The sequence below is a fragment of the Protomyctophum bolini genome, assembly GCF_963924005.1.
Source record: "Protomyctophum bolini genome assembly, chromosome: 1".
Taxonomy (NCBI): domain Eukaryota; kingdom Metazoa; phylum Chordata; class Actinopteri; order Myctophiformes; family Myctophidae; genus Protomyctophum; species Protomyctophum bolini.
This window is the reverse complement of record NC_137862.1, coordinates 48,187,607-48,214,181: the sequence shown is the minus strand read 5'-3', so window position 1 is coordinate 48,214,181 and position 26,575 is coordinate 48,187,607. Positions and strand designations below refer to the sequence as shown.

General features: G+C 44.6%; 1 protein-coding gene across 1 annotated transcript; it reads right to left on the bottom strand.

Annotated features, from left to right (window-relative positions):
* Nucleotides 1-221: 221 nt before the first annotated feature.
* On the bottom strand, nucleotides 222-25,949 carry LOC308320611 (secretory carrier-associated membrane protein 5-like; the record flags this gene model as incomplete). The annotated part of the gene is made up of 8 exons (XM_080771158.1): nucleotides 222-407; nucleotides 2,514-2,631; nucleotides 4,874-4,975; nucleotides 5,569-5,725; nucleotides 15,371-15,490; nucleotides 17,474-17,534; nucleotides 20,404-20,629; nucleotides 25,909-25,949. 8 exons carry the CDS (start codon nucleotides 25,947-25,949, stop codon nucleotides 222-224), a joined length of 1,011 nt encoding a protein of 336 aa, XP_080627284.1.
* Nucleotides 25,950-26,575: the final 626 nt, after the last annotated feature.

Genomic DNA, 26,575 nt, shown 5'->3' with positions numbered 1-26,575 from the left:
GAATAAAATGCCTGAAGAGGCAAAAAGATATGGAACTCTTACTGAAGTAGCTACTGAAATACACAGGTGTGTGTCTTTGTGGATGTTGAACATTGATAAACACCACAACTTCTGCTCTTTGGAAAACCTCTTCAATTTGTGGAGATGACTGTAACAGACTCTTAAACTCACACCCTCCATCTTTTCCAATACCCCGGCTCTTTTGTGTGTTGTTACAGTGGTTACATCTGGTTGTCAATATTCTGTTGTGGATTCTGTGGTGGATTATACTGCTGATCTTGTTGCATGGCTGATGAAGCGGCGCCAAAGGCGGCCTGTTGGACCATGGGGTTCTTCCAGGCTCCTGTGGTCCATTCCTCCTGCGCTTGGGCCATGCTGTTCCCGCTGCCGCGGTAGTAGTTATGGATCTACACACACACACACACACACACGCACACACACACACACACACACACACACACACACACGCACGCACACACACACACACACACACACACACACACACACACACACACACACACACACACACTTTAGACTGGATATTGTCTGTGATTTTGAATATTGTACTACAGTATATGGCATAAATGTGTTCTATACAAATAAATATTGGATCGAATTAACTAAATAAATAAAAAATAAGCACTTAAGTAAAAGTCCTGCCCTGTATTCAGTGTTACTTTAATAAAAGTATTGGTATCAAAATATACTTAAAGTATACTGTACATCATGCAGTCCCATTTTTTCCTCGTCACAGTTTTTTTTTCTTTCGAAAATAGCCAACCTACAAGCTCACTATGATTTTATGGAAGATGCTCTTCGACGTCAACTTGTATTCAATTTCTAGTTGCTAATGCTCTTCAAACTTATTAAAAAATGATCAATTGTGGCGACTGACAACTTTAATCTACGTGAGCTTTTAGATCTGGTATTTTGAATATCTACGATAATAATCTAAACGTGGCTATGCTGTCAGGTAACTGTATAGGGGAGTAGACGATACGATATCTGCCTGGCTGCTAGTCCCACTGTTGTGTCACAGTCACAGAATGTCACACAGCCAATCAGTGGAGAGCCATTGCTCCAATGTTTCACAATGTTTCCCCTGCCAAATGCAATCTGTCAAGCACTGCATTAAAAGCATTTACATGACACCGGATATGATGTTATTATTATCCTGAGGCACTTTGGATAATAACATCATATCCTGTTTGTAAAACTGAAAAGCATTGACATGACACCGAAAGCACAAATGACATCATCGTTCAATCAGCTGATGAAGAAGGCTCTATAGTCCTGATGAGCGTCGTAAATTAAATGATGCTAGTATTACTGTATGAGCCAACTGTCAACTGTAAATAACCCTAAACCGAATAATCAAGACAACATGATTATATTTGGGCATTCCTGACCAAGAACTCCATATATGGGCATAAAAGGGGCCACAGCTGACATCACTTCTGACATCACGATGACTTGACCAGCTTAACAGAATGATGAATAATTGGCTAATCGATGCAGTTACAGATCAGCTTTGTACATGCCAATATGCCCAAGCCCACGCTGGGCAAGACCTAAGCTATCATTTGTTTTGGGCGGAAGTTGTGGGATTTTGGCGGAAGTATACCGCTCGAGGAAATGACGTTGATTTACAAATCAGTTTACATTCTCTGTGAATTTAACACAGAGAACTGTGATTGGCCGGAATAATATCGTATCCGGGGGAAATACATTTTGTCGGATGTTCCGGACCGACACTTCCGCCGATAGCGTCTCTGCCTTAGGGTGTGACCAGGCTTTTCTCTTCGCAGAGATGAGTAAGCCTGGGACCGAGGCTAACCCACAATTGCACAGGAGAGAGAATTGCGAGGTCTCCAGTTTGCTCCTCCATACCTTCATGTCGAGGTGTCCTGTGAGCAGGTGTCCTGTGAGCAAGGCACTGAACCACTAATTGCTCCCCGTGCGCTCAAATAGAGCAGCACACTGCTCCTAATTGGATGGATCAAATGCAGAGAAGTACTGTAGTACTTAACCCCTCGGGGATCACTTTAAGATGATATATACCTGTATTACCGTAGTTCCCTTTGATGTACAGAGCCCATATACAATACATTTCTCATATCGGTTTAGAAAATCTGACAAACATCTTGAAGGTTTATTTGCCCCCTATGGACTTTCTGTTGACATTGACTCATTTGACTGACAGAAATGATCCTGCAGCTGTCCATGAACTTTATCAAACACTCTGGTAAACATTACCTTCAATCCTGAGGCAAATAATCTTGCTACACCGTACAGTAAATGATTCAAATAAAAAAGTAGCAGATCCACAAGCTCGAAATGTATCTCTTCACCACACGTTTTGAGGTTGCGGATCTGATAGATTTGCTGTAGTGTGACGCTGTAGTCAGTGTAGTGTGATCATAAAGTAGGTCGTTAATTTATGGAAAAACACAAAAAGTTAGAATATTATGTAGATCAGAGGTTTCTGCCCGGCAGCAACAGGACTGTCTTACCTGTGTCAGAGCGATGAAGGACAGGGCGGCCACAGCGGTGAACATGAGGGTGGGAACCAGCATGATCAGCGCAATCAGAATGTTATAACTGAAGAAGGACAGGGTCGCCAGCCAGCCGCTGAAAAAGGGAGCATTACTTTACTTCATTTGTTTAATTCAACGGGACACCGCAAATGCCGCTCTGATGTGAGCTGGGAGTGAGTTCCACAGTGAAGGGGCGGCCACTGCGAAGGCCCTGTCACCCCAGGTTCGCTTGTTGGACTTGTGGGGTTCCAGTTTGTTTGGCAGTGCTATTAATGCGTTGGATCCATTTGACGAGTATATAATACCTGTCCTATAACTGAATGCCACTGGGTACAGATGACGAGAAGGCTTTTCTTAAGGTGTTTGATATCGCCATAACATTGCCTCGCTGTGTTTAATTTTTGGAACCGCTCCAGTTGCTGTGCACGGTTGCCAGGGCCCCGCCCGCACTGCTTGTGTGTTCTCAATAGCCATTAGCTTCTGTTTCCCCGGAACATCCAGACCCCCAGGAACGCGCCCAGGGTGCCGGCCCGGTTCTGGCAGCCGCCCCGCGTCCGAAACGATAGAGACATTACAGAGTTACCATGTGGGGGGTTCCCCGGGAACATCCAGAGCCCCAGGAACGGCCCAGGGCTCGTACTGTAGTGTACTCTGTGCCACTTTACTCTGTGCTGTACTCTACTGGCCACTTTACCCTGTACTGTACTGTATACTGGCCACTTTACTCTGTGCTGTACTGTACTCGCCACTTTAGGTGTTGCAGCTTTCCGTGCTCGGATATACAGACACAGAGACAGACATACAGACATACGTTCATACAGACAGACACATAGCTCCATTTTGGGGGTCCTTGACAAGAACACGTTGTAGAGACTACAAAAAGTTCAGTAATGCGTCACACTTGAATTAATGTCACATGTATAATTATGAGAGTTATTCGTTTTTGAAGAAGATAGTGGCAACTATAATTATTATAAGCTTTTGAGTGTGTGAACCAAAGTTTAAATGTTTTGTGCTCGATGCATAAAGCTGCCCCAATGTCCCCATGTTCTAAAAGGTTGACATGCTTAAACTTTATGGAAGCCGTCATAATAATAATGTCTGATCATCAAAAAAAGTCAAGTGACATTTTGAGGATCTCATGGTTAACAGCCTCTCGAAATGGAATAAGTATACCACATAAAACTTATATGAGGCCAATATCTGCTAGTGAATCATAATGACATGCACAGAGCAGGGCCGTTTGGCAATATAAATGGTAAATGGTGCATTTATATAGCGCCTTTATCCAAGGTGCTTTACATAGATTGTGCATTACATTCACCCATTCACACACCGATGGCGGCGGAAACCATGCAAGGCACCAACCAGCACATCGGGAGCAAAGGGGTTCAGTGTCTTGCTCAAGGACACTTCGACACTAACTCTGAAGAATATATTTTTCTGAACTTTCCAAAGAGCTATCTTTATTTATGTTTGTTTCATATAGATTTGTATTTCGGGGGCGTGGTTTGATTCACTGTTCTTTCATTGTTGACGAGAGACAGGCATAGAGGAGACAGGCTATGCTAAGCAGACAGACAGCCGCCCGCTTCAAGCTGTTTCCTGTTTTTCTGAACAGCGAACACATAGTACCTCTGTGTACCCCTAGGGGTACATACACGTACCCCCATTTGAGAACCACTGCCTCAGACTGTCTGTGGTCTTATAATAATAATACCCCATCCAGCGTGTGAGTGTGAGGTTCTCACCCTAATACCTCATCCAGCGTGTGAGTGTGAGGTTCTCACCCTAATACCTCATCCAGCGTGTGAGTGTGAGGTTCTCACCATAATACCTCATCCAGCGTGTGAGTGTGAGGTTCTCACCATAATACCTCATCCAGCGTGTGAGTGTGAGGTTCTCACCATAATACCTCATCCAGCGTGTGAGTGTGAGGTTCTCACCATAATACCTCATCCAGCGTGTGAGTGTGAGGTTCTCACCATAATACCTCATCCAGCGTGTGAGTGTGAGGTTCTCACCATAATACCTCATCCAGCGTGTGAGTGTGAGGTTCTCACCATAATACCTCATCCAGCGTGTGAGTGTGAGGTTCTCACCATAATACCTCATCCAGCGTGTGAGTGTGAGGTTCTCACCATAATACCTCATCCAGCATGTGAGTGTGAGGTTCTTACCATAATACCTCATCCAGCGTGTGAGTGTGAGGTTCTCACCGTAATACCTCATCCAGCGTGTGATTGTGAGGTTCTTACCATAATACCTCATCCAGCGTGTGAGTGTGAGGTTCTCACCGTAATACCTCATCCAGCGTGTGAGTGTGAGGTTCTTACCATACGCCCCATCCAGGGATGCCGATGCTCTGGATGATGCTGATGCCCACCTGAGCCATGAAGACGAAGAAGAACGCCATGAAGTTGAAGGAGCTGTCAGACCTGAGAGTGTGAGAAAGCAAAAATGACTGAAAATGTAAAGTTGAGGTACAGTAGGGATGTCCAAATTCTGATTTTGAGCATCTGCCGATACCGATCATTCCCGATCCGATATTTATATTTCACTAGAACACGTTTATGCCATGTCATAATAGTACAATATCACAAACAAAGACAATTTCCAGTCTAATATCATGATATGGATATAATATTGATACTAGGGATGTCCCGATTACGTTTTTTGGCTCCCGATCCGATTCTGATCATTTGAAAATGACTTTATCGGCACCGATTTCCGATCACCCGATCCGAATTAGCATTCTAAACCTATGTTGCTGCTGTTGCGTGCAACACGTAGCAAAGTAAAAGCAAACACATTTTATTTTACAGTGTAGGCTGCAGAAAAGGGGAGGGGGGGCGTGATCAATGCTTTGCATTGCACGCTCATAGAGCATGCAGCTTTATTGAAAGTAGTAGAATTTTCTTTTAACCTGTAATGATGTAATGTCCAAAATAGGAATAGATTCTTGCTCAATTATTTTGTTAAATGATCAATAATCAAAGTCAGTGGTGCTGCGTGGCATGGCGCAACTTACTTGAAAGCCTTGTAGAGGGTCCTGAACCAGCAGACGTATGAACATGGAGTAAACATGAGCAGCCATATGAAGGCCAGACCAAAGTTGGTCACTCCTCCTCCACCGAACATCCAGGCAAAGCAGCCGACTAGATTCACCGCTAGTGTGATACTGTTCACTGCAACAACAAAATGCGCGTCATTGTAAAGACTATCGTTAATACATATGACTGTGCCCGCTCACTGAAAATAATATATGGAGTACAAGTAAGGCTTTTCAGCCTGAGCATACCAAGCAAACACACACACACATGCATGCATTGAACACCCATACATGCACAGTTGCACACATGTCACTGTCGGACAGACACCTCTCCGTAAATTAACGCCCCACTTGATCGCAGATCTGATACCATAATGTCACTGTTTTTTAATTTGAATCCCGGACAGTGACAGGTTTGCACATAATGTCCACCCGACAGAGACGATATAGGCCTACAGGCACACAGAGAGAGACACAGATAAAGCATGCAGACAGGGGTGCAAAGATATGAAAATGTAAATCAAGACCAGAAACACTTTTGTTAAATGTAAGAGAGAGAGCGAGTGCATTTTTCCGGCAGCGGGAACACCCGCAGCAGGCGGTAGGGTTTCTCTGCGGCATCAGTCCGACACTCCACCCCAAACCCAAAACGCGAACACGACGCAACGCGTGGCAGTTGAGTGTCATAATCCCCCCAGTTTCCCCGGCAGATGCCGCCCCTTCTCCCGGCAGCGTGGCGGATGTTACCGGCAGTTTACCGGCAGTTTGCGGAGTCCGGAGCGCCGAACGGACCGACGGAGCTGAACGGAGCTGTCAGAATCCGCATCCATCCGCCGTTGCCGAAGAATGAACTCACTGCTTCTGAAATGTAACGCTACATAAACAGCAAAGCTGTTGCTGAACTTTCTCTCTGCTGCTGTCCTAGGTTACATTTTCTGGTGATGTTTCTCTATTTACACAGTGCGATGTAATTAATATACAGTCATCTTCCCCTAACATCGTAAGTGAGCTGTGTTGTGAATCACAACACAGCCCCCCGATAACACCTCGTGTGCAGCTTGCATCACTCCGCCGCCAAAAGGGAGCAAATCTCCTTCAATTATCTGTCTGCCGAGGGCGTGTGAGAGCGACACGGCCCCAGCTGAATTGAGACAGCCATCCATTTCCTGAATAGACAACGATTAGGCTGCACAATCAATCCAAAGTAAGTGTGATGTTGTGTTTATCACAATTATGTAACCATGAGGCTATTAATTCAAACATGGTATTTTGTAAACTTGTTGTTGCAGCCCCTGTAGCTCACCATTATGCAAGTTAGTTAGTATAAGCAGAACATTGTACAACACATCTCTCCGTGATCCATCTACTGTATAGCTGCAATGTACTGTATATGATTACTTTTCGATCAATTGAATAATCAAGAAGCTAGATTTAATATGCATAATATAATAATATACATTTTTATATAATTTGGGGGGCCTTGGTATAGTATGAAATCGTTTGAGAACCACTAAATAGAATAGTTAGTGGTTATGTAGCGCTATATTGGATCACTCCAATATATGATAGTTCCGTCCGCAGGCGGAGCGTCGAGCGGACTTACCGATGATCCCGTGCTAACAGCCACGGGAAAATGACGTGTGAGTGAGGCACCGCCTCCCGAGGTTACTTTGCTCGCACACGTCATTTCCCCTTCCTCTTTTCTTTCCTCGGCGTCGTCGATGGGTAAGGACTAAGGTATTTACCGTAAGAAGCGTATAACTCCTTTTGAGCAGCCAGCTTGGCTCCTCTCAGAGTTGCCTTCTTGTATCAGTGTGTTGGAAGCTACTAGCTAAAAACACCACCGTGCTACGGTGGCACGGGCCGGTCGCCCGTGCCGCGGCGTCAGGAGGTTGCCCTTGTTGGACTAGCTGTCTTTCGTTGACTGTACTGTCTGTCTGTTTTGCCGGTCCCTACCCTCCCGGCTCTCACTTTCGGGAACGGACGCCTTCCCTATAGACGGTGCGCAGCGTGTCTCGCTAGCCCACTGGGCAGCTATAGTGACTCGTCTCCCAGGGGAAGAAGGAGACGCCACGCGTTCTCTGCTCCCCCCGTCTCGTTACTGTGACTCGCTCTCCGTGAGGAGCTGTGGTGATTTAAATCCGTCAGAATAGCGCGGGTATTAAATCGACCGCTCACATGACGCAGTACACCAGGCACAGCTGAGATCGAGAGCTCAGTTGGCTGCGGTGCTAATTCACATTGCAGTTGCACAAGCACTACACAAAGTATTGTTACTTGTTTTGTCCTGTATTGTCCCTCCGTATAAAGCCAAAGGCTAATAAACGGTGTGTGATAAGGTCTTCCTATACTATATCATTAACACAAGTGTCTGTATATCATATGGCTTTTATCATGTGTGATAAAGCTTTGTACATTTGTAAGTTTCATGAGCAACTGGTTATTTGTATTCTGTCACCCCTGTAAAGCCCAAGGCTACTAAGTGGTGTGACACAGTTTCTCTATACTATACATTGCAACTAAGTGACTGTATATTATACTTATTTACACATATTATGAAGTTAACATGGAAACTGTACATTTAACTCTTTGTGTGCTGTCACCCATATGAGCCGAGGGCCAATATACGGCGTGTGATACAGCCTTGTATATTTATACATCGCACAGTTGTCTCTTGTTGGTATTCTATCACCCGTATGAGCTAAGCGCCAGTATACGGTGTGTGATATAGTTATATTGTATATACGTACGTCATTACATGGGTCTTCTGCGTATATAATGTTTTCTGTGCTGTCACCAGTATGAGCCAAGGGCCAATATACTGTGTGATACAGCCTTGTATATTTATACGTTGCACAGTTGACTCTTGTTGGTATTCTATCACCCGTATGAGCCCAGGCCGGGCCAGTATACGGTGTGTGATATAGCTATGCTGTATATTCTATACACAGGTCTGCGTATATGATGTTTTCTGTGCTGTCACCAGTATGAGCCAAGGGCCAATATACTGTGTAGTACAGCCTTGTATATTTACGTTGCACAGTTGACTCCTGTTGGTATTCTATCACCCGTATGAGCCCAGGCCGGGCCAGTATACAGTGTGTGATATAGCTATGCTGTATATTCTATATATACACAGGTCTGCGTATATGATGTTTTCTGTGCTGTCACCAGTATGAGCCAAGGGCCAATATACTGTGTAGTACAGCCTTGTATATTTATACGTTGCACAGTTGACTCCTGTTGGTATTCTATCACCCGTATGAGCCCAGGCCGGGCCAGTATACGGTGTGTGATATAGCTATGCTGTATATTCTATATATACACAGGTCTGCGTATATGATGTTTTCTGTGCTGTCACCAGTATGAGCCAAGGGCCAATATACTGTGTAGTACAGCCTTGTATATTTATACGTTGCACAGTTGACTCCTGTTGGTATTCTATCACCCGTATGAGCCCAGGGCCAGTATACGGTGTGTGATATAGCTACGCTGTATATTCTATATATACACAGGTCTGCGTATATGATGTTTTCTGTGCTGTCACCAGTATGAGCCAAGGGCCAATATACTGTGTAGTACAGCCTTGTATATTTATACGTTGCACAGTTGACTCTTGTTGGTATTCTATCACCCGTATGAGCCAAGGGCCAGTATGCGGTGTGTGATATGGTTATACGATATATTCTATACGTACACGGGTGTCTGCGTATATAATATTTTCTGTGCTGTCACCAGTATGAGCCAAGGGCCAATATACGGTGTGATAAAGCTTTATGTATACATTTGTAAGTTCAATAGTAACTGTTCATCTGTATATTTATCTCTCTGTGCTGCCTGTCACCCATATGAGCTGAAGCTAGGCCAATATATGGTGTGTGATATAGCATATGTTGTATATTATATACGTTACAGGGTAACTGAGTATATAATATTCTCTGTCTTGTCACCCGTATAAGCCACGGGCTAACGTACGGTGTGATAAAGCTTTATACATTTGTGAGTTCAATAGTAACTGTTTATCCGTATATTTAACTCTTTCTGTGCTGTCACCCATATGAGCTAAAGCTAGGCCAATATATGGTGTGTGATATAGCATATATTGTATATTATATACGTTACACAGGTAACCGGGTATATAATGTCTTATCACCCGTATAAGCCACAGGCGAATGTACGGTGTGTGATACAGCTTTATGTGTTCCTGTGTTGCACAGCTGACAGGTGACTGTTGTCTGTAGACTATCACCCGTATAGGCCAGGGCCAATATACGGTGGGTGCTGAGGTTTATCTGCCAGTATATTGCACGTTACACAGTAACTATGTATTATACTTCTACCCTATTATGCGTATACGCCAGGGGTCGATATGCGGTGTTTGATGCAGCTTTAAATGCTATATATCTGACTTCTGTCACCCGTATAGGCCAAGGGCCGATATACGGTGTGTGGTGAAGTCTGATGTGTATGTGTACGTTACATTACATCAGTGACGGTGTATATTATACTTCTGTCCTATCGCCTGAATAAGTGCGATGAAGCTTTATATATAATATACTGTACATATTATATTTCTGTCCTGTCACCCGTATGAGCCGAAGGCTGATATACGACGTGTGATGCAGGTTTATACAGTCTAGCTTTGGCGATAGCCTTCGCTGCTTGTTAGCTTAGAGCTGGCCACAGCCCATCGGGCACTGTGTCTGCTTTGTTGCCTGGGTCTAGAGCATGCACACCCAGTGGTGGCAGGACTCTGGCCTGGGCCGGCCTTGTGGTCCAGGCATCTAGGCTGGTATCCCGGCCCGACAGCGTGTCGCGGGCTCGAGTCCGATCCCGACGACATTTAGGCGTGACCTAGTAGGGAGGTGACTAGGTAGTCAACCTTTCCCCTTGCGCTGTCGAGCCTGCGACCTGACGGGCTCTATTGGCTCGCTTTATGCATCCTGGCTAGAGGCCGTCGACCCACAAGGCTCCTTCCCTGGTGACAATCGCCTCCCCCATCTGGGACGGTGCAGCACCGGGATGGCCACTTCCCACCTGTGAGTGTGGAAGATTATGGGCAAGACCCCACCGGCGGTGGCAGTCCCCCTGCTGTGGGCACTCCGGCTGTCAGACGCCGTAGAGAAGTACGATGGTTGCTGGGACCTGCGACGAGTCGACAAGTCACCAGCTCCTGAACGGCACGTCAATGTCCTGGCCGCTGTGGCCCGCCTTAATGCAGCCATGCTGCTGGGCTCCTATGTTGCACACTTGGTCTTTACGCTCCAAGGTGCCGGCCAAGCCAGGACAGACAGAGCAGTGAAAGTATTCTGTCCTTTCTCCACCGGTTCCACCTGGGACGGATGGTCCGACACGTCGACGTCCTAGAGCTCAGAGCTGTGCGCCTAGCTCTATGGGAATTTCCTCAGTGTTTGGAAGGCCGGCATGTGTGGGTCGGGTCAGACAACACTACGGTGGTGGCCTTCAACCATCAAGGTGGATTGAGATCCCGCCGTCTCCACGAGATGACGCGGGAGCTTCTAGTGTGGGCTCATGAAAGAGCCCATCCATCCAAGCCACTGGAAATACCTCCGGTTCGCCTTCGAGGGAGAGTCCTACGAATACCAGGTACTTCCCTTCGGGCTTTCTCTTGCACCACGCACCTTCACAAAATGCATGGATGCGGTTCTGGAGCCCCTCTCCTCCATGGGCATTCAGGTATTGAATTATCTCGACGACTGGCTCCTCTGTGCTCCGTCCACGGAGCACGCAGCCAGGGACACCAGCCTCCTGTTAAAACACATCCAGGAGCTAGGGTTGGTCCTGAACGAGAAGAAGAGCCGTTTGTCCCCTTCACAAGACGTGGTCTTCGTGGGGATGGCTATAAACTCATATCTCATGAGGGCGAGTCTGCCCGCCAAGAGAGTCGAGACGATTCTGTCCTTTCTCCTCCGGTTCCGCCTGGGACGGACAGTGTCCGTCGGGGACTGCCAGCGCCTACTGGGCCTGCTAACAGCGGCCTCGTCGCTGGTCCCCTTAGGTCTCCTTCATCTCAGGCCGCTGCAGCGTTGGTTCAATGCCCACAAGCTGCATCGGCGGCGACACAGACATCGTCGTCTCCTGGTGACGAAGTCCTGTGTGCTCGCACTCACTCTGTGGCGTGCCCGCTCCTTCTTGGAGTCAGGGAGGGCGCTCAGCAGGATGACACGCAGGGAACTGGAGTGCACCGATGCCTCTCTGGAAGGTTGGGGTGCTGTGTACAGGGGCATGGCGGCCAGCGGCCGCTGGAGTCCGCCATGGTCTGTCCAACATATCAATGTGCTGGAGCTCAGAGCTGTGTGCCTGGCGCTTCGGCATTTTCTTCGGCATCTGGAAGGCCGGCATGTGTTGGTGCGGTCAGACAACACCTCGGTTGTAGCCTACATCAACCATCAAGGTGGGTTGAGGTCCCGCCGTCTCCACGAGATGACGCGGGAGCTCTTAGTTTGGGCTCAGGCTCACTTCCCATCTCTTCGGGCCACGTATGTCCCGGGGGTCCAGAACTCTGCAGCGGACATGCTGTCCAGAGACGGACCGAGAGAGGGGGACTGGCGTCTCCACCCTCAGGTCGTGCAACAACTGTGGAACAGGTTTGGGAGGGCACAGGTGGACCTGTTTGCCTCCCAGGAAACCGCTCACTGCCCCAGTTGGTTCTCACTGGCAAAACCTCCAGGGCCTCTGGGCCTGGATGCCTTGGCTCACGACTGGCCGCTGACGCGGCTCTATGCCTTCCCTCCTTTCCCCCTGATCCAGGCTACGCTGGACAGAGTCGAGGGGGAGGGACATCGGTTGCTTCTGATAGCCCCACGCTGGCCGAGACGCCCTTGGTTCAGGGTGCTACTGTCTCTGGTCGCGGGGACACCGTGGCAGTTGCCTCAGAGGCCCGACCTGCTTTCGCAGGCTCAGGGAGCCCTGTGGCACCCCCGCCCCGATCGCCTCCAGCTATGGGCTTGGCCCCTGAGAGGCGCAGGTGGTCGGGTCTAGGTCTCCCAGAGGGAGTTCTACATAAGTTGCAGAGTTCCAGAGCCCCGTCTACGGTTGCAACATACCAGGTTGGTTGGCGCCGGTTCCGCACTTGGGGCGTGACCTGTGGTGCTGACCCGGAGCACTGTGATGTTCAGATTGTGCTACACTTTCTGCAGTCACTGCTGGACGAGGGCAGGGCGGCCAACACTCTAAAGGTGTATATGGCCGCTATCTCTGCATGCCATTCTGATGGCTTTGACGGACGGCTGGGTAACCATCCATTGCTGTCACGCTTTATGAAAGGAGTAAGGCGCCTCCACCCAGTGAAGGCTCTTCAGGTCCCCACGTGGGACCTTGGCTTGGTGCTCTCAGCACTCGGGAAGCCTCCCTTCGAGCCCCTGGATACTGCCTCTCTTCAGCACCTTTCATGGAAGACTGCGTTTCTCTTGGCAGTCACCTCTGCAAAGAGGGTTGGGGAGCTCCATGCGCTCTCTACGAGCGCAGAGTGTCTCCAGATGGGTCCCGGTAAATCGAGTATTACTTTGCGACCCAATTCTTCCTTTCTGCCGAAGGTTCTGTCTGTGGGACATGTGAATCGGCATCTTCACCTGTCTGCCTATGTCCCTCCCTTGAGTGGGGAGGGCTCGGGTGAGGCTCCTCACGTCCTCTGCCCGGTGAGGGCTTTGGACGCCTACGTTGTGCGAACGAAGGCGGTCAGACTGACTGATCAGCTCTTCGTATGCTATGGTGATAGAGTCTTGGGCCAAGGGCTCTCAAAGCAAAGACTCTCACATTGGCTTGTTGATACAATTGCCTGTGCTTACCACTTGGCGGGGCAGGTTCTGCCGCCCGCGGTGGTGGCGCACTCGGTTCGGGGCATGGCTACTTCTTGGGCGCAGCTTAAGGGTGTCCCCCTTTCGGACATCTGTGCCTCAGCCAGCTGGACGTCGCCTAGTACCTTCACCAGGTTCTACCGCGTCAATGTGGTCCCTGAGAACCGGTTGGAACAAGCCGTTTTAGGGGTGGCCTCTGCTCCTTCGGAGACAGTGGGCCCCTCTTTGTGATTGAGCTGGGGCTGGCCGCTCCCACCGGGAGGGCCTGGCTCTTGTTCTCATTGATAGGTCCCCGACTGATCTGGTAGTGTACTATCATATATTGGAGTGATCCAATATAGCGCTACATAACGTAGGTTACGTAGGTAACCACGGTTATGTGAGCGATTGGATCACTCCAATTATAGTCGCGGTGATCTATCGCGCCTCGGAAAGGGTACGAGGAAGGGGAAATGACGTGTGCGAGCAAAGTAACCTCGGGAGGCGGTGCCTCACTCACACGTCATTTTCCCGTGGCTGTTAGCACGGGATCATCGGTAAGTCCGCTCGACGCTCCGCCTGCGGACGGAACTATCATATATTGGAGTGATCCAATCGCTCACATAACCGTGGTTACCTACGTAACCTACGTTCTTAATCCATTGGCCAGAAATATCCAAATTATTACAAAACAAACAATTAGTGTGAGTGAGTGAGTGTGCAAAGTCAAGAAAGACAGTTAACTGAAAACAAAACAATAAGATTAAGCATGCATAGCTGAATACAAATTAGATGCATGAAATACCTGCACATGTTTATCATGTATACTGCAATCTGTAGAGGGAGAACATAATAGCCAGTAACAACAATGAAAGATTAACGTATAGGCCACTCAAGGTGGGATTAAATTAAACTGGACATTTGGCTCACATTTGCGAGACACATCCTTATCATATTTTCCTATTAAGTTTCATTTTCTACAGTCTATGGTTTCATTCCATGTATATGATTTGATCCAATTGTGTTGGAGCCTTACTGTATGTATGACCACTTCCACTACTAACAAGTGATTACTGAATATGCCAGTCAGAATGTTTCATTACAGTTTACGTTCGACTGATTTGGCCAGTTATTTATGTTTCATTATTTGTTTCTTTATTTCTCTTGGTGGAGGGTACACAGGTAAGAATATTCTACCTGCTTCTTCACACCTGTAAAACCTGTAATATGAACAATTTAGCTGTTTTCAATTCTGTTCTTTTGGATTCTGATTATTGGGATTTGTGTTGGGATGTATTCAATGTTTTGTCTGTTCTGCAGAACACGAAAGGGAATATTTCTCCTGCAAGGTTTCAGTGTTTGTTTGTTCTCCCTCATTGCTTACTAACCCCAGAGCCTTTGCTATCACAGTCCAAAAGACATTATTCATACAAACTGCATTTCGAACATTGATGTTGAACATTTTCACCTACCGTATAATGACTTGGTGGAAAATATCTAAAATACATTTACTCAAGTCAAATACTGTACTTTTGTTAATTAATAAAATTTAATTTTGTATGCAGGTATGTTATATACAATATAACTTTGTGGTGTTTTTATTTATTTTTCTCCCAGCTCCTCCAATGAGACATTTAGATCAAAGGTTATGTCTCACCTATAGACACAGGATCTGACATGAATTTTGACCTGAAGGTCGAGATCCAATTTATCCCCTTAGCAAGCAGGCTCTATTAGCTCAATGGTAAAAAGGTCAGCACTTCCTCAGGCAATTCCAATTCCGGGGTAAGAAGAGCAAAGTTACAGAGCATCTATTTTCCAATACGTCGACTGCCATTTCAGAAGGCAAAATATTGTTCTCATTACTCCACTATACAATCGCATTGACAACTTTATAATGAGTTACGTTGTGTAGATTATTAATACAACCCATATACAGTACGTTTACCGTCCTATGTTTTATACTTTGAAACAGGGTCACTTACATATCCACAGGTGGTACATCCTCTTGCACATGACACGGTGATGCTCAGGGATCTCGTCAAAGTCCTGGTAGAAACATGGCTTGAATGGGATGAACGCAGGCAGCGGGGGGAAGTTAGGCTCTGCAGGAGTACATAACACAAGACAGACAAGTGGTCAAATGGTCACCGTAAACCACTATCGTTGGTGTCGGGCAAAAACCTCTCCCACATTTTAACTTAAGATTCTAAAAATGTCTTCTACATCCTGACAGTTTTCTGAAAAAGCTATGTTTCTACAGTACGTCAGTGGTTCTTCGATTTTTCAAAAATATCAGACCTACAAGCTCGTAGCACGCCACTCGGTGGCGCGCTATGAGCTTGTAGATCTTCTATTTTTCAATAGCTAAAGCATAACATGATGCTAACACCAAAAGGGGTTCCCGCCCCAAAATGGGTTATTTAACGCCCTACTTGTCACTACAGTGCTTAGAGTATAAGCTACAGTGTCACACAAAAGCACCAAAAGTATATAGCTGATCCTGCTACTTTTGCTATTTTTGAATCCTGAAAAGTATAACCGTGTTGGACATATGAGAGACAATATGACATAGGCTATATTGAGAGCTTCAGTATAGTAATCGGATAAAAGTGGTCAAACTGTTCCTCATTTTGCTGGGGACCCCCTGCCCCCCTGCCCACTCAAGGAACCCCTGGGAGTCCCCAGTGGACCCCACTCTGAGAACCACTGCACATTGTACACTGCACACTGTATTACTGATAATGCTTAACAAAGTTACAAAACTAATCAACAATATAGCATGGCATCTTTCAGTGTCCGTTGAATCTCAACCCAGCTAACGCTAATTTGAAAGTGAGATAATATTGTCAGATTTGTATAGAGCTGTTAGTATAGGGTGAGTTGTATTGTAATACTCGCCAGAAACGTTCAAGTGAATGGCTTAAACTAGAGCTTTTTGCTTCCATGCCCCAACCACATGGAACACTTTACAGCAAACATTAAAATGAATACCCCAATATCTTATGGTCAATTTAATAACCAGCTTTTGAACCTCCCTATACCTCAATAATGTAACTGTTTTTAACTTGTGTTTTGTCTCACTGTCTGTATAAAATGTCTATGCCTTACATGAAGATTTGTTTTGTGTTTTATGTCCTGCATGTCTTAAATTGTTTTATATACTGTATGTAATCTCGTCAGCATTGAAAATGAGGGAGAACCTCAATTGCTCTTTCGAGAATAAATAACGGTTTCAATCAATCTTTGTGTTTGATTTTAAAACAGAAATAGCAATTTATTTACTTCATTATATTTGTATTGTCACGCCTTGCTCCTCTGCCTTTATATTTGAGCATTGACATAGGTCCAACCTACTGGACTATTATTATGTGGCTTGACCTTAATGGTTATGTGGTTGTTTTATGCTCAGTACTTTGCCATGTCTTGTTCTGTTTGGTTTTCTGTTACCCGGTTGGTTTTGTGTATCTTATTTTGTAGTATGGTCCCTAGTGTTTCCTGTCTGCCTAGTTACTGTTCCCTACCTTGTCTCACCTACCTTGTGATGTGTCAGTGTTTTCACCTGTGTCCTTTTTGTCCTGTTAGCCTATCCTGTGTCTGATTGTATTTTGAGTTCACCTGTGTCTAGTTAGTCTTAGTCTATTTATGTACCCCAGTTTGTTCAGTCCCTTGTCAGTTCATGTCAGAGTGTCAGTGTCTGTGTACTGATTTTGCCTGCCCCATGTTATGGGAAGTTTAAGTTATTGTTGAATAAACATCCTGAACTGTGAATCCTGCCTTTTGGTCGTCCTGCTTTTGGGTCCTCTGTTCGCACCCTGACATGTATAGCCTACAATACTAAGAAGGCATGTATTATTCTAGTCATATTAAAAACAACTCTTGTCCGTATTTACTTAGGCTATGTAATACATATTTTGTACAATGTCATTACCATAATCTAAGTCAGATACTTGCATTTAAATAGATGTCTCATAGCATTATGGGACAATTGGGACAGCCTATGAACCCCTTGTTTTATCCCTGTTAGTCGCACATCCAAAATGTAAAATGCACTTTGATATTACAGTGTTTTAGACGTGCAGGCTTACCTGCCATGTGGACGCTGTTGATTGTTGTGTTTTGGTTGAGTTGGTCAGCTGTCTCTTGAACCTATATAGGGATTACACATTCCACATGAAATACCAGCAGCTACTTCACCAGACACCAGCGCTATTTCACATTAGAGTAGACTATATGCACCACGTATACGGGATGAGCTTTATATCACAATTTAGTGTAGTGTCTAGTGTGACTATAGCCATAATATACTAAGGCAAGTATACAGTTTACAACAACGATAATAGGCGGTTTAGCTTAACAGAGGGGATTTGCAGTAGCCTAACAGACGGTGTGGATACAGACACCGGCTCAGTTAGCGGCTCTAAATCCTTATACACTTGTCTTCCAGCCAGTCAGGAAATGCAAACACAACGGCAACCAACAGCTTGTCGTAAAAAACATTCAAAGTCAGGCAGGCAGCAATAACTTTTACCCAAAGAAGCGTCGCCCAGACTCAGAATGCACGACAATAATGCTACTGAAAATACTGTACTGTGCCATCAAAACCAGGAATTAATGTGGTCTCCCACGAGAAAGACCGCGTAATCTGCTTACCTCCTTTCGAAAACCGTTTTTTTGTTTAGTGTCCTATGGACTGACTGGACGCGATGATAACTGCAGATGAACGATGCCACGATAATTTCAATAATTCACACAGGAGGACTATTTATTAGAATGTGAGAGTAACAATAAATCCTAGCTCGTATCGTATGGCCATATGCCATATCCTATCGTCGCGCGTCAAGCTTATAAAGTCTATTCTAATCAGACCAATGGGCAGCGCGCTTCAACGAGCGACACTTGCGTAACTGGTCCAATTGCTGTCCACGGTGCTGAAAAACAGTGCAGTGTTTTTATTTATTTTTATCAGTAAAAGTAGTATTAAATACAACATTAATATAAATATTTGTTACAAGTATTAAAAAGTCCCGAACTAATTGACTAAAACTACAAAAACCATTGGCATGATGTTTAAGTACCAAAGTCTAAATCTGCCTTTTTTAATTTGAATTGTAGATAATTATATCAACGCTTTACGCTAGTATAATGAACGGAAAACATGATGGCCATTCGTCCCTCCCTATGATAAACATGTGTCCTCATCATAGACTGTAAAAAATAGGTCCTCATCCAGACATTGTTATGATGTATTGTTTCGTTTTAGACACAGGGTGGCGCCACAACACCTTGCGTAGACTATATGTCACATTCGCTACTACAATAGCTATAGCTATAGGCACACATCTCGTCTACACATATTGTTGTACATTTTAGACTACTATTCACTGGTGGAAAAATAATTGAGTTTACTTGAGTGCTCCTTCAGTAGAAGTATATGTAAAATCACACATAATTTTTAATATGAAACACTTTCAAACACATCCTTTCATTCTCATAGGATTCAGCTCTCCATCTTCCCTTGCTTCTTAAAAGGCCTGAGGAATCATTTCAGTAATCTGACTTGATTAAACGTTTGCCCAATGCAGAGCACATGAGGAACCTTTGCATTCTGAGGTCAGGAAAAATGCATGGATCTTCATCTCTGCTCCATATGCCATCACTTGTGGCACTGCCCACATGATCCCACCATGGCTCTGTGGCCTGCATAACAATTCATGCACATGAATGTTACCTGTTATTACTTTGTGCATTGTGGCACATAATAAAGCCGTCACAGAGTGCACTTCCACTTTTCATGGCCAGCTGCTGCAGTCCTCACTGCAGACCTTTTCTTCTTTTCCCTACTGGTGCCCATGTCATTCATATGTTGCAGTCGTTGTTGTGGTCCTATAGATGCTGTATAGTATGTGTCTAATAAATCATCTTCCATCTACGCAGCTTCATTTCCTCACTCAGCGGCTTCATCTCAGTTCTAGACGTGCTCTGAATCTTGCCATGTATACTCGCCAGAGTAGTATTCGTAGGCATCTGTTACGGAACACATCATCTGCCTCGTTGTCTCCTTTGTTCATTTTCCATGTGTGTCACAAATTCATATAGCAATATAGTGGCACCACTATAGGGTCTTGCACAGTTATCTTGGTTCTTCTTGAAGCTCCAGGTCTTTTGAAGTCTGATGAATGCACCTCTTGCTTTTGACAGTCTATACTTCATAGGTTTTTCATCTCGTACCACCTCCCTCTTTACAAACTGTGGCAAGTGAACCGGTCTATGCACATGAATGACCAGATCTGAACCATATTCACCCACGATCACAAGAATGTGAGGAATTGCATTCCTTCTGCTTCCATTATTCTATGTAATACAATAAACCAGTGATTGTCAAATGTGAATTCCAAGGACCTTGGTGTGGTATGGATGTATGGAAGTATGGATTTTATTTTGTCATTGAACACTGTTACACACGTGCAACGAAATGAATGGCAGTACGAAAGCAGTCATAATGTGTTAGTATAGTCTGTTGTTGGGGACGTGGGAGGCATCCTTGATGATGCTGAGAGCCTACTGGCAGCGTTGTTTTGTGGATGGATTCAATCGATAGTAATGAGGAGCCTATAATACGCTGCGCAGCTTTCACCACCTTCTGCAGTGATTTCCGCTCTGCAACAGTATACAGTTTCCGTACCAAGCTGTAATACAGTACAGGTCAATGTACTTTCAATGGTACAGCAGTAAAACCTTTCCAAAGTCAGGTGGGATAGCCTGACTTTCCTTATAGTCTCCTCAAGAAAAGGAGACGCTGGTGGGCCTTCTTTATGAGGGTATTTAGGGTCCAGGAAAGGTCTTCAGATATGTGGACCCCCAGGAATTTGAAGCTGCGGTGACACGCTCCACCTCCACGCCATCGATGAGGATCGGAGCGTGCATGCTGCCCCCCTCTGCTCCGTCTGAAGTCCACAAGCAGCTCCTTTGTCTTGGAGGTGTTAAGGGCGAGGTTGTTCTCTGCGCACCACCTCACCTGGTGTTGTACCTCCTCCATATAGGCACGTTCGTCGTTGTTTTTGACGAGGCCAATCACTGTAGTGTCGTCTGCGAACTTGATGACATGGTTTGAGCCATGTGCAGGTGTGCAGTCGAAAGTGAAGAGGGAGTGTAGGAGGGGACTCAGGACACAACCCTGCGGGAGACCAGTGTTCAGGGTGATGGTTGAGGAGGTGAGGTTGCATATCCTGACCTGCTGGGGTCTGTTCACAAGGAAGTCGAGGATCCAGTTACAGAGCAGGGGGTCAATGTCAAGGTCGGTACGTTTTTGATCAGTTTGGAGGGGATGATTTTGTTGAATGCTGAGCCGAAGTCTATAAATAGCCTAGTGAGAGACAGTAAAATGTATAGGGCTGTAGCAATGGCATCCTCTGTGCGCCTGTTTTCCCGAAAGGCAAACTGGAACTGGTCTAGAGTTTGTGAGAATATGCATTAGGCCATGGACCCATGATATTTGTCACCTTTTTTCATCTCTGGGACTGCAATCTAATCTACACCTTAAAATCCTCTGTGTTAATTTGATTCCAAGAGTCCACCGATTGAACCAAATAGACCCGGGTCCATCTCAGAGTTACAGGACCGTAAGAGTGTATTTGGACCCCTGGTGTGCTCCAGACTCTATATTGACTTAAGAAACATGTGCATTATAAATAGATAATACAAAAATCACCTTTACTGTACAATCATACACTCACAGCAAGTATAAAAGCCAATATTCTGCAAGTAAGACATAAGGAAAACTAATAACTATAGTTGCTGGTGGGTGTAAACCTCATATGTCCAAATCTTTTACTTTTCAGGATTCAAATAAAAAAATAACACAAAATGCCCCAAAAATGCTTGCAGATCAGCTATTTTTGCTACTTTTGTGTGACACTGTAGTATAACAGTGGAGCGTAAGTAGGGTTAATTTACAAAGAAAAATGGAGACACATGTTACTGTAGCCTACCTTGCAGAGTTGGTGATCTCATGTCTTTTCAACACTGCCTGTGTGTCTATGAAGGTTGCACCGTGGAAGTGTGAGTGTAATAGCATTACAGTTTCTACACCATGTTTCACTCTCTGTTGCTCTTGTTCAGGTACAAAAACTGCTCTTCTCACGCCAGTACAGTTCACTAGCAAGGCCAAACAACCAATACATAGCTTTCAATGATTTCACTGAAGGAAACCAATGGAATGAATGAAACATTTTGAATGGAAGGGCAAGAGAGTTTCTTCCTGTGTGTGTGTGTGTGTGTGTGTGTGTGTGTGTGTGTGTGTGTGTGTGTGTGTGTGTGTGTGTGCGTGTGTGTGTGACCCCTTTTCCACCGGTTGGTTCCAATGGGAACCGTTTCAACCAGTTCATCAACCGGTGGAAAAGGGGCCTGTGTGTGTGTGTGTGTGTGTGTGTGTGTGTGTGTGTGTGTGTGTGTGTGTGTGTGTGTGTGTGTGTGTGTGTGTGTGTGTGTGTGTGTGTGTGTGTGTGTGTGTGTGTGTGTGTGTGTGTGTGTGTGTGTGTGTGTGTGTGTGTGTGTGTGTGTGTGTGTGTGTGTGTGTGCGTGCGTGTGTGTGTGCTCGCGCGTGACTGTGTGTGCGTGCAAGTATTGATGAGTGACTGATTGATTAATACTACCTGCTGTGAGTGGTACCACCTGCTGTAAAAAACTAAAAATAGAACAAACTGCACTTGTACAACTACAGGGTTTTCTTGACACACATGGACTCCTTGAGATTTTTCAATCTGGTTTTAAAACTTTTCACAGCACTGAATCTGCACTTTTACGTGTTTTTAATTATCTTTTATTCATTACTGACTCCGGAGAGCCGGTAACACGAACACATCGCCCCCATTTTAGCCTCACTCCACTGGCACTCCATTGGCTCCCAGTACGTTTTAGGATCCATTTTAAGATTGTAATGTTTGTTTTTAAATCTTTAAATGGGTCATCGCCAATTTACATCTCTGAGCTACAAAATGTACCGGTATATGGCCCTTCCAGATCACTGAGGTCAGCTGGCCAATTGCTGCTTGTCGTCCCTAAGACGAGGCTTAAGCAAAGAGGACAATGAGCCTTCTCGGTTATTGCTGCAAAACTGTGGAACTATAGCTATATACAACCATGTCACGTTTGCTCCAACATTATCCCTTTTTAAAACCCAACTCATTTATATTTTTTGGCTTTTAAACCCTGTTGCATTGTGTTTTTTATTTATTGTTATACCTACTGTGCAGCAATTTGGTCAACTCTGTTGTTTTTAAATGTGCTTTATAAATCAAGTTGGATTGGATTGGATTGCTGTGAGTGGTGACTGGTGACTGAGTGGTGTCTAATGTGAGTGGTGTACTTGAACCCTGCTGGTAATTGGCTCCCAGCTGTTACAAACCAGGCTGGACAATAAAAGCTGGTGGTAATTTGTTAAAAATGTGTAGAGAGAAGACAAGTGGAAAGAAGCAGGGCTATACTAGTAGTCAGGGCCGGTTCTAGGCATAGGCGAACTAGGCGGTCGCCTAGGGCCTCAACCACTGAGGGGGCCTCGTCACAGGGAGAAGATTTTTTTTTTTTCATGTATCCCTTACATGGGCTACTGGCCACATGTGGCCCCCACCTAGCTTCTTAATTTTGATCTCAAAGTGCACCAGATTGAAGCATTTTCATGGCAAATTTACAATTTTTATCCGGCGTGGCAAAGCAGGAGGGGGGGGGGGCCTCTGTATAATATGTTGCCTAGGGCCTCAAAAGGCCTAGAACCGGCACAGATGGTCGGGGGGGTAGGACCAAGGGATTTGGGATTTGTTTATAAACATTTTGGTATTTGTTTATAAACATTTGTGATTTGTTTATAAACATTTGTGATTTATTTATAAACATTTTGGGATTTGTTTATAAACATTTGGGATTTGTTTACAAACATTTGGGATTTGTTTATAAACATTTGGGATTTGTAAGTCTCATGGGGGGGGGGTAGGACCACTACCAGTTTACCTGTAGTAAGTCTCATGGTCGGGGGGGTAGGACCAAGGGATTTGGGATTTGTTTATAAACATTTTGGTATTTGTTTATAAACATTTGTGATTTGTTTATAAACATTTGTGATTTGTTTATAAACATTTGTGATTTGTTTATAAACATTTTGGGCTCTGTATAATATGTTGCCTAGGGCCTCAAAAGGCCTAGAACCGGCACTGCTAGTAGTGTACTGTTCTGTGCTGCAAGTGTACACAACTGTATTAGCATGTGTTTCAGACATGCACTGAATTTATGTAAAACTTTTTGATAGACAGTGCAGAAACAGGAAAAAGAGGTGGAGAACGACATGCAGACAAGGTCCTGATTCGAATCTGGGTCGGCTGCGCAAGGACTGCTATACAAAATAGTTGAATTACACAATCACACAATTTTCACATAGGATATACTGTATAAACAGGCATAGAACTGGACAGTATAGAATAGAATCTCGTGTTTCTCGTGTTTGGCACACTGTAAAGCTCTAAACACGAGATATCTCGTGAATGGCACAGAATTTACCCTGTGGGATTAATAAAGGTCTACATTACGTAGTAAATGCGTCGGCTTGGAGTTGTTATTGGTGACTCCTGTAGGACTACACCATACAATGCAATCAGTGGCTTAGGATCAATAACCTTGTATGAAAAGGTATTAAATTCACCTGTCCAAAATGTAATTTGAATGGCCCTTTTGTCCATAACAAAATGTTGTAATTGGCTGACAATATTAGTGGGAGGGGCCTATGTAAGTGACTGCGGCAACCACACTTTGCAACTTTTCAAAATTGTGACTTTTCTAGTTATTATTACCCTTATTATTAATGTTGTTTTGTTGTTTCTTAAATCAGTGGATGTCAGGAAATAAACTTGGACTCCAGCTGTTCCCTAGCAACGCAATTGCACGGACAAGGTCTGTAAAGGTATCACTTTGCCTTACCTTACATATATTACCATATATTATACCTGTAACCTGATATAAAGGCTGCCTTTATTGATAGTATTGATACAGAGAGAGACAGGAAGTGACACGTAGAAATGGCTGTCGGTATAGGGACTCGAACCCGCGACATGCCGTCGGGCTGCATTGGAGCTACGTGCCCGGACTGCTAGTGCTATAGGCCAGTGGTCCGGGCCTGAATGTAATGTAACCAGCATCAGTTTGATACTGGGAGAAAATTAACTAAGGCTATAACAGGGTTTGTCAAATCTATTTGCTATAGGCCTACCTTTGTTTACATGACATTTTGATGATAATTAATCAAAACACGGAAGCCTGCACCAAAAAAACAATCAAAAATTTGTCTCAACAAAAACCACAATGACCTATAGTTAAATGAATTAGATAGGGAAAGCAGTGAGGGTACTATTTTCTTTGTGAAATAAACCTTTACACAGCCGCAGTTTGTATGTGGCTGCCTGGGTGATTTACAGAATGACCTTTCCGACAGTTAAGATACCACGTTATTTAGAGTCTAAATGTATTCAGAAAAGAAAAACATCCTTTGAAAGGGCACTGGATGGCACTGAGCTAACATACAATGAATATTCCTTTAGTTCATGGTTTTGCAGATATTAGCAAAATAGATGATACCACCACAGACTCGGTCGGTGTATTTGTTTTGTTGCATTTATCTAGGTTGATAGTGAAGATTAACCTTATCCACTTATTCCATACTTGTATACTCCATAACAGTTTATACAGCACGACACCATTCACATTAAGAAATGCACGTAATGTATGACCTTAAAATTGTTATTGCTTCCTTGTATTTTTCTTCCATGGAGCAGTGTGTATAGAACTATAGAAAGGGCAGCATCTTATAATGAGCCGTACAAATTATGTTTTGGAAAATGGCAGATCCACAAGCCCACAACACATAGTATTGTGATATGTTGTGAGCTTGATCAGCTATGTATATGGTTAAAGTGGTTAAACTGATGCTTGATGCTTCATTATTTCTATTCATTTTTTCATGTCTGGGGTACGTACCCCCTGGAACACTGGCATCCAGTGTACAAACAATAAAAACTACTAATACATAGCGTACACAAATACAACGCGTCCGTCTACTGCTTGCAAGACGGCTGCAGCTCAAACAGTTCATGGTTGGGGTATGGTATCTATCCTGGATGAAAGGGAGCTCAACTCCACTCATGCTCTGGGCTGTCCGCACAACCCACTTCAGTGCTTTGCGGTTGAGGGCAGTGCAGTTCCCATGCCACTCAGGATTCTCTTTGGTTGCACATCTCTGTTGAACTTCTTTAGCTGACTGAGGTAGAAGAGGTGTTGCACTGCCTATTTCACCACATGGGCCTGTGTGTTCATCCCACCGACGTACGTCCTCAGTGATGTGAACATACAGTAGATGAACTTGAGGCTGCTTATACTCTCTCTACAGCGGGCCTGTTGATTTTCTTGGTGTCGGTGGCAGTGGCCAGCTAGTCTCATCCTCCTTACTGCTATCTTTTCTTATACACTTGTTAATGTCCCGTACAGACGCTTGTTGGTGATGTGCTCGTCCTGGTTGATGTTCATTACCACACGTAACAAATCACAAGTTGAAAATATACATTTTATGCAGGCATTAATTCAAAGGTGTGCTGATTGTTATTTTCAGAATGTATTCACTTCACTAAAATCCCTCCCTATAATTAAATGAAGAATAAAACTATTGACAAAGTCACACACGGCTAAAAGGATGTTGGAACATAATTACAAGTTGATTTTCAAAACTCCTCTAACCCCACTGCATCTATTCTCTAAATGGAATGAAACTCTTGGCACCGAATTCCTTCCTATGCACATTTAGTGGAACCTGTCCAAGAGTTTAACAAAATGTTTTATCTCCTCATGGCTGACCCAGCCGTTCGCCTCAGGACCTGCTCAATTTTCATTTTAGGAGTGAAAAAAAAACAGCATCTTAAAGTTGTGGAATACTGTGAGCAGTCCAACTTTACGATTATGGACGTGTGCTCAGATCACATACATATATTTATGAGGAGCATGCAGTGTATGAATTAAATATCGAGTCACTCACAAATAGCCTACTACTGAAAGGCTCTTACATTTACTATGAAACACTCACACTCACTCACCTGCCATCTGATACTGTTTTTAACATAAAAGTAAATAACAAAACTATAAAAAATAAGCCCACAGAT